General features: G+C 36.2%; 1 protein-coding gene across 1 annotated transcript; it reads left to right on the forward strand.

Moving 5' to 3' along the window:
• Nucleotides 1-2,059, forward strand: LOC132166183 (probable indole-3-pyruvate monooxygenase YUCCA5). Its single transcript, XM_059576960.1, has 3 exons — nucleotides 1-810; nucleotides 906-1,277; nucleotides 1,552-2,059. Exons 1-3 carry the CDS (start codon nucleotides 163-165, stop codon nucleotides 1,774-1,776), a joined length of 1,245 nt encoding a protein of 414 aa, XP_059432943.1. The 5' UTR covers nucleotides 1-162; the 3' UTR covers nucleotides 1,777-2,059.
• Nucleotides 2,060-9,533: the final 7,474 nt, after the last annotated feature.

Genomic DNA, 9,533 nt, shown 5'->3' on the forward strand with positions numbered 1-9,533 from the left:
TCCAACAACAAAGCTCTCAACTTGCAAACCTCAAACCTCAAAAGACAAAACACTTTCTTGTTTCACAAGCTCCCAAGTTGTCACTTTGATCCTCTTACAACTCTACTTCAACTGTCCCAAAACCTGTGCTAATTCTGTTTCATACCCTCTGTTCTGTGAACAATGGAGAACTTGCTTCGTCTTGCTGATCACGAAGACTTCTTCTCTCGCCGGTGCGTTTGGGTGAACGGTCCGGTGATAGTCGGAGCTGGGCCGTCCGGGCTAGCCACGGCGGCTTGCCTTAGAGAACAAGGAGTGCCCTTTGTTGTGCTTGAAAGAGCAGAGTGCATAGCGTCTCTGTGGCAGAAGCGCACCTACGACAGGCTGAAGCTCCACCTTCCCAAGCAATTCTGCCAGCTCCCCAAGTTCCCTTTCCCTGAAGACTTTCCCGAATACCCAACAAAGAAACAATTCATAGACTATCTTGAGTTGTATGCTAAGCGCTTCGAGATCAACCCGCGTTTCAACGAGAGCGTTCAGTCGGCTCGGTACGACGAGACTAGTGGGCTGTGGCGCGTCAAGACGGCTGAAGCTGAATACATTTGCCACTGGCTTGTGGTGGCCACCGGCGAAAATGCCGAGTGTGTGACGCCTGACATTCAAGGACTAACCGAGTTTTCCGGCGAAGTTATACACGCCTGTGACTACAAGTCCGGGGAAAAGTTCAAGGGAAAGAAAGTGCTTGTTGTGGGGTGTGGAAATTCAGGCATGGAAGTTTCTCTTGATCTCTGCAACCACAATGCCTCACCTTCCATGGTGTGTCGTAGCTCGGTAAGTACATATATATATTCCATATGGTAGCTAAAACAAATAGTCTTTTTGATGAAATTGTGCTAATGGGATTTGTTCTGTTTTGGCTATAACAGGTTCATGTCTTGCCAAGAGAGATTCTTGGGAAATCTACATTTGAATTGGCGGTTTTGCTGATGAAATGGCTACCCCTTTGGCTGGTTGACAAGCTGCTGTTGATTTTCGCGTGGTTGGTGCTCGGGAACATTGAGAAATACGGGCTAAAAAGGCCGGCAACCGGCCCTTTGGAGTACAAGAACACCATGGGAAAGACCCCCGTCTTGGATATTGGTGCATTGGAGAAAATCAGATCCGGTGACATTAAGGTTGTTCCTGGAATCAAGAGGTTTTCACGTGGACAAGTTGAGCTTGATAATGGGGAAAAGCTTGATGTTGATTCAGTTGTTCTGGCCACTGGATATCGCAGCAATGTCCCATCTTGGCTTCAGGTGAGAAAATGTTCTGTTTCCTCTGTTTCTTTCTTCTTTTTTCTTGGGTGTTCGAAATGTAGTTTTTGCCTACAAAAAAGAGGAAAAAAAATTAAAGCCACAGTCAGAGAAACCTGTCAGTCTCTGAATGATGGTCAGGCATATACGGCAGTTTTAGAAGCTTCTTCTATGATTGGTTTTTTTTAAAAAAAAAAAAAGGAAAAAGAATGTTTTTGTAATTGGTATTTGGTTTGTACAAATGGGCTAATCTTGATTTGGTTTATATTATGTTCAGGAAGGTGAATTCTTCTCCAAGAATGGGTTTCCAAAGGCACCATTCCCACATGGGTGGAAAGGAAATGCTGGGCTCTATGCAGTTGGGTTCACAAGGAGAGGGCTCTCTGGTGCATCTTCAGATGCCATGAGAATAGCACAAGACATTGGCCAGGCCTGGAAAGAGGAAACAAGGCAAAAGAAGCAAACCACCGCTTGTCATAGAAGATGCATCTCACAGTTCTAAAACCATGGGGATTTCAAGTTAACCTGATCCGGTGGTTCCTGTTTGTTTACTGAGATTTTTGTAGACTGTAAAAAAGAAAAAAAAAAAATGACATTGTACAAACACACAAATAAAGAAACAGACAGCATAGAGTCAGAGCCCTCTCCCAAGGCCCAAGTTTTCAAATGTTTTGGGCATTTTGTAGACTCAGGATGATGAGGCTTTTTCTTCTTTTCTTAAAGTTTCATACAGTTTGTGTACCATAGTCAATGATGATTTAAATGGCAACCAGTTTCCTTTTTCACCCAATGCTCTAATCATCCACTGCTTACTTTTGACAAAGTTTTCTTCCAACCCATTTTATTAAACCGACAAACAAATGTAAATTTAATAGATGGGTTTAAACGAATTTTCTACAACTCAATCTGCAGAAAAAATTTGTGTGGTCATTACTGATAAATTTTCATGTTAAAAGAGGTACATCATCCTCAGTTGAGACCTGTTGAGGTCTTGAATATCAAAGCAATTAACATTATTTCTCTCCCCATACCCATCAGAGTCTTTATCAAGGAAAGGCCCACAGATTCAATGTTTCAGATTGGCAACTTGCCCACAAGCATCTATCATCAGATGAGTAGGCCCCATCACAATGGGAACCCAACTCCACAACACCTACCACCTCTCTCTTTCTCTCTCTTTGGAGGATAGCCAATTAAGATGGCTCCACATCACTATTCCCTTTAAAATTATTTTCTTGGGTTTGACCGACACAATATATTGGTTTACAATTTACAAAGTCTCTGTTGCCGTGCACATGGATAGAGCCACAAAGAACCTCACTCTGAAAATATTGTAGTTAAATGAATAGGGATTTGTGTTAATGTGTATTTTTTGTGTTTAGTCGGTATGATGGTGAAAATTGTCTTTGTGTTTTAGGTTGTTTGTTACTATTTTTGTTTTGAAAGCAGAAAACAAAAGACAGAAGACAAGAAACTGAATAAATACGTAAAGAGTGTGTAGAAAGTTCGGAAGAACTTGGATTGGGAATAAATTGTTTGATTAGGTAAAGAAGCAAAATCTACTCCCATTTAGTACAAATCCTAACCATGGTGCACATGGTCACTATACACATGAGCTTCAATGTTTTGGAATGACTACTTTTGACATGATACTTTCTGACAAGCCATAGGTAGGTAGCACACAAGCTTGTGGGGTTTTAAAGCAAACTAAATGAGATGTCTAAAATCAAGTTAAAGGCTATTTGACATTTGCCACACTGGAATTTTGTTATCCCCTGAAAAGAATGAGAAAATGGAAGAAATTTATTTGAATGTTTGCAAAAGGAAGCTAAATCTCAAAACAATTTGACAATTTCCTTTCCTTTCCCATGTTTTAAAGATTCAGTCAGAACAGATTATGTTCTAACACATGGGTTAGGTTTTATCATGTTTGTCATAAGCATCTTAGCATCTTACACTGTATGGAGACACTTAAATTATTTAATCATTTAATTAATATTTTAATAAAAACTTATACTATTTCAATTTGGTAGTTGCGAAAAATATAAAACATCAGGTGAAGTAGGCCTTTCAGAAGAGGTCCTTATATCCACAAACATCATGAATAAGAATTCAAACATTTGAATTTTGTTTTTTGTTTTTTGTTTGTTTTTTTTTTTTTTTTTTTTGAGTTAAAGACACTTTCCTAGGTCTATCACAAGGATTATTCTACAGCATTTCAGCAATTGGAACCTCAGCTGAAGTAGCTCCTTCACAGCTATTGACAGAAGTTCGAAAACTCCTGTCCACAAGAACCATAAATGAGAAGTCAAACACTTAAATTTTGTTTCAAGTGAAAGAGAAATCCAACCATCCATTCTCCACGGCCCATAACAAGGCTTATATATTCTGCAGCATTCCAGGAAGGAGAAAAATATCACTATTATTAGATCAATCATACAAGAGGGGTAAGACTTTTTGGAGTTTCAGATAATTCCAATACAAAAGCAAACCCACACTCAAAATATCTTGCTTTTCATATGTTAAAACACTATATATTGATCTTTTATAGTTTTCTGACACTTCTTTCATAGGTAGAGAGGTTTGAAAAAGCCCCTTATGTCCCAAAAATATGTGGAGAATGGGAAAGATGACAACATGCAAGTGTACAACTACTCTTGAGTTAACTGCCAACCGGGACGGAACTGAAATTTCTTATCGAAAAGCATAAATGAGGGGTCAAACCTAATTATATATAAAATTTGAAGGAAAGGTTTCAAAATGGGGAAACCATAGCCCCCGACCCCCTAGTTCCGTACATGATGCCGACCCGAAATATCAAAAAAGCATTAAATAATTGTATGACAAACAATTATTGTTTGAAACATGTATGAAACTCAAATACTCTTATCTTGATTACACATACCAAAAGTAAGAAGAGAGAAATAATAAATGAAAAATAAAATAAAATTTGATCATATGATGAAATAACCTGGAAAAGAAATCAATTGCTTCCATTTTCTTGCTGCATCTGTGGCAAATATTTGCATTAGGGTTTTCAGTGTACTGCATGTAGATTATCAAATAACATGACAATTGTGTTTTTCCTCTGTAAAAATAGCACTGAAAATTATTGTGGAAAGCTAACATGCTCATAGGAGGAAAAAATGAGAAAAAAACATGTACAAATGAAGCCCAGAAACACTGTCCATTGACTCCAAATTGGAACCAGCGCCGCCATAAGGCCTTGGTCCTTATTCTTTGCCTTCCCAAACAGGGCCAGAAACAGCCCACATGAGTCCCCATGCAAATGGCTGAAAAGAATACAGGAATTTTCAGTTCAATGGCCCATCTATTTCCTTCATTACCACAACCTCAAAAGAACAACTCAGTTTCCAAAAAATCTGACTGCATTTCACAGCTGCAGTTTGTGTCCTTTTGTCTGTGTTTCATATAGATGTTTCCAACCCCTGAAGTGGGAAAACGGTAACATAACACATGGGATGGCTATCATTCCCCCTTGCCATAATCTCATCACAGGCCCCATTTTTCACTAACCATTGAAGTCTGCAAATTACAATATATTCCTCCACATGGTTGTGTCGACTAACTCAGTTGGGTGGACCTATATGAAGATCTCAATACCTTAAGGGCTTTCCTTAGAATATGCATTTTATAGTAAAAAAAAACAAAGTAATGGATTCTAAGCGTAAAAATTAAGGTGAGCAAATCCATAATCGACAATTGAGATTTGGACTTTTAGGATCCAACCTGTTGAGAATAAGGTTGTATATTGAATCACACAGAATAACGTAAAGGCTAATAATACCGACACTATATGTACATAACCAATGTGGGATAGTACTACATAAAATCTAACAATCCCCATCAAGCTCAAGGTAGAGTGCGAGAGACCAACTTGAGTTTGGACATAAGATCACGAAAACGCCTGGAGGAAGTGACTTTGTAAAGATATCCATAAGCTGATCACAGGACGTGACAGAATAAAGTTGTAGTGAGCCCTGAAGAAGATGATGACGACAGACAAAATAAAAATATTAAAGGTGATTCAGAACCATGCTGAGAATAAGGTTGTATATTGAATCACACAGAATAATGTACAGACGGGGCATATGTATATATAGGCTAATAATACAGACACTATATGTACATAACCAATGTGGGACAGTACTACATATAATCTAACACAACCTATTATTGTAAACTATTTCAATAGTTATATGATGTCTTAAAGAAGTTTTTCTGTACTCTTTCTTGTACTCCTTAAGTACATTTCATAGTCTGATTGAATGGTTTTGCTGGGAAGGACATCCAAGTATGAACATGCTGAAAACTTTATGCAGTACTAAACTTCATTTCTTGTCAACTTTTGCCCCACATATCAACTTTTCCTTCTATCAATATTCCTAATTAGATCTGAAATTCAGAGTACTTGGGTCTTGCCTCTTGGAGCAATATAATGAACTCAATACTTTTCAACTATCTGCAGAGTCCTTATCAATAGTTCCTGTGTAAAAGCATGGTCTTTCTTACTGCATATGCATTTCTTTTCAAAACCCACAAAACTATATTTTCTATACGTGTCTCCAAATTATTCTTTAGCCCATCCAGAACCTTGTATTGCTAAGATACTGACTAGGGTGTCAGATTCACTCGACTTGACAGGTCAAAATTAAATAGTTGTAGTATGTGTTGCATCCCCAAGAAGCAACAAAAGTAGGGTTCCCTTCCTCATGACCATGTTCCATAGACAAACTCAAACCCCCTAAACCCAGGCTGCAACCTCTAACCTGGCATGCCTGGTTGTCAGTCCATCCTGTTTTGTCTTGTCCAAGGTAGGAGGGCAAGCCATAAACAACACTGAAGGCTAGAGCAACTAAATCTTAAAACCAGCCAGCTATGACCAATAAAGCAAGAAGTCTCACTTGAAAATGACTGAGAACCCAAAATTTTTAATGATTTCACAACTTTAGTTTTCAAGATAGAATCCACAAATAGGTAAAATGATAAAACTTGTTGCATCTATTTCTGTTAGTGCTGCAATGCATGGGAATACAGAAGTAGTGCAGAGCTATAATGCATCCTGAAGCAGATACAATTGTTTAGAGGCTCAAAGATTTCATTTTAAAGAGCAAGAACTTGCAATTTTTTCAGAACATTTCAAAAACTTAGAAATATGAAGCAATTGCTGAAATCAGCAGACCTTAAGAATAAACAGTTCAGCTTGAATATGAAGCATGACTTGTTTAGAATAACAAAATAAAAAGGAAATAAAACGTTTGAGGAGAATAACTAACTTGGAATTCCTTTCACTGATACCATAAGACAAAAGCTTGAGTTAATGGATTTGAATCCAATTGTATATTAACCAATGATATTATATTTATGATATTTTTTCAATATGGGACTTAGAAGTTTGTTTTACGCACACATACATATACTCAACAATCTCTCTCATATGTGAGTCTATTACAATATCAATTATGATAGGTCTTAGATATTGGTTTTATTCGGTGTCCAAAACATGTGCCTTTGTATTTTGTGGCATTGGGTAGTTTTGGCAATAAGTTTAGGGTTAAAGACGGGAAAAATTCAAGATTGTGGATGCTGTCGAAGAATGATCCAGTCAAAGTAAAATGGTCATAACTTTTTATTCCGACATCTAATGAAGACAAACTTAGTGGTGTTGGAAGTATTATTCAAAATGAGTCAACTTTTTATTTCACAAACATTTTCCAATTTGGACATTTATTTGGTCAAAATAGGCTATCAAGAGAAGTGTGACGAGCTAGAGAAATAGCACCGTTACCTGACCATGCATCCTTACGCTTCTTGTGAAAGATGACTCCAATGAGAACTGTTACCAAGGCCATCGCTTGGCCATCCTTACACTATGTGTTGTCACTTGAAGTTAGATATGAAACCCTAGTATCTGTCCTTACGGATTTCAGGCCATCCTTAGAGCATCCCCGTCAAGTTCTTTATATTTAACATTTCTCTAAATTTTTAACAAAATCCACAAAAAAAAAAAAAAAAAAAAAAAATCATTTATTAAACTCTTTATCCAAAGTTAAATTTAATATTTGTTTTAACTCCTCTCCAAAAATAAAGACACCAAAAGCAAAAGCTATTTATTTTTTAATATTATTTTGGTTGTTGGGTGGCATTTTGATAAATCTCTCACATGAAATCAAAGCAAGTGAGTTTCATGGCAATTACATTTATTAATAAAAAAATAATATTTAGTTAAAGTAGAGAAATATTTAGAGAGTTTGATATTTGATAGTTTTAAAAAGTGGCTAATTAAATAATAATAATAAAAAAAGTACATTTTCAAAGTTAAATTTAGAGAAATTTTAAAGAGGTTGACGGAAATGCTCTTTTTCTGTGAGAATTCTGACAGTAAAACTCAAGCATTTTTCAAATTGCAGCTGGTTTTTCTCTCATCCTATAATAGAATAGGATGTTCCTTGTGTCTTTTAATGAGTTTATGCCCTAGAACCTTTGGTGAGGTTGCCTAGCTCCATCCTTATGAGCCAAGATAGTTTTTGTTGAGAGCCATTCATGTTTTCCTTCTCTTGGACTTTATGAAGCCTAAACCAAACTTTAACCTTAGAACCTCTTGTAAGGATTTCTAGCTTCATCATTGTTGAGCCAAGAGAGTTTCACGTTGAAAAATGTTAGGCTTATAAACAAATTTTACAAAAAAACTTTTACAACATGATGTGGCACAATATGATTGGGTTTTTCAAAAGTTGAATTTATCTCGTTTCCAATCATGTTGTGCCACATCATGTTGTATAAGTTTTTTTGTAAAATTTGTTTGTAAGCCTAACATTCATCTTTCACCTTTCAATTGGGTGGCTTGCACTTGACGACGTCTCACTTCTCAACATCTTTATTTTCAATAGGCCCTTCTTAAGTGTGGAACCATGTTTTGCGTTGGGCCAATGTGGGCCTTCTTGGCTGCCATGAGTTAGTCCAATTAGCCACCATTGTTGGGCTTGCTCACAAATGATGGGGAAGGGTATTGTTGGGCCCTCTGTACTGGCCTCAATTATGATTCCTTCCTCCTTTCAAATGTTGTAAATGTATCGAGCTTGAGCGAGTAGCGAGTGCTCGCTCGAGTCCGGCTCATTTAAGTTTCACTCGAGCTTGAGCTCACGACAAGTCAAGAAACAAAGAACGAAGAGAGGGCGTTTTAAAGATGACCAAGGGTGGAAACTCTTGTTGCTTTTCAATGTGGGACAAGCTAGAAGTAACATTTGGTTTTGTAAAGTCTTATCTCTTTGTTCTTTCTTCTTTGGTTTCAATGTGGACAAGCCATGGCAGAGAGTTGCTTACGCACATCCAATGTGTGCCGGCCCATAGCTGGCCCGTGCAATGTGTCTCGAGTGAGAAAGGCCCAAGCCCATTGCTTGGGAATGATTGTGTGCCAATGTGGTCTCACTACAAATTTAAGGTGGTCGTAGCCTTAAATTTTGAATGACAAAGTTTTCCTTGAACCTTCAACTCACAACACCAAAATGTTGATTCCAAATTGAACACACCCTATTGTTTTTGTTTTTTTTTTTTTTAAAAAAAAATAAGATTCTCTCCAAAGTGAAATAAAAAAGTATTTATTTTGTAGTAATGATTTTATTTTGTTGCACTTGTATCTATAATGTTATTGTTAAATTTTAAATGACGTGACAATGTGTTTAACGTGTCAACCTATATATTATTAGATTTGTAAAAGAAAAAAAAATATTAATAATAAAATAATTTTTATCCATTTTCACATCTTTATTTATTCAATATTTAGCTTGACATATATATGGACCAATAAGAAAGCATCTGGGCCTAGAAAACAATATATATATAGGGTTAATTCTATTTAAGTAATTATATGTTTTAAATAATTTTTTTTTTCTAATTTTATAACATTTTTAATTTAAAATTTTTTATTTTGTACTTTTAATTAATATATAGACACGTGTCGAATTTTTAATTGTACTGATGTAATTTTTCGTCAAATTTTAGATGAAATTTAGACGGAAATACCATCTCTACTTTTATGTAAACCTTAGGTAACTCTTGTGATAAAAACTAAATCACGAGGGGAAAAATCAAATCATTTTATTTAATAAACTCATACAATTAAAATGATACGAAAATTTAAAAAAAAAAAAATAATAATAATAATCAATCGTTAACGCTTATATTACGGAATGCCAAGCAACAAATAGGCAAAAGCCCAAACAGCAAGTAATAGTAAAG

Source organism: Corylus avellana, chromosome ca11 (genome assembly GCF_901000735.1).
Source record: "Corylus avellana chromosome ca11, CavTom2PMs-1.0".
Lineage (NCBI taxonomy): Eukaryota > Viridiplantae > Streptophyta > Magnoliopsida > Fagales > Betulaceae > Corylus > Corylus avellana.

Excerpts from the sequence above, each read along its gene's own strand:
- LOC132166183 (XM_059576960.1), top strand. The coding sequence starts at position 163 with ATGGAGAACTTGCTTCGTCTTGCTGATCACGAAGACTTCTTCTCTCGC. Across the intron at positions 811-905 it reads CCATGGTGTGTCGTAGCTCG|GTTCATGTCTTGCCAAGAGA; the intron begins GTAAGTACATAT and ends TGGCTATAACAG. Across the intron at positions 1,278-1,551 it reads ATGTCCCATCTTGGCTTCAG|GAAGGTGAATTCTTCTCCAA; the intron begins GTGAGAAAATGT and ends TATTATGTTCAG.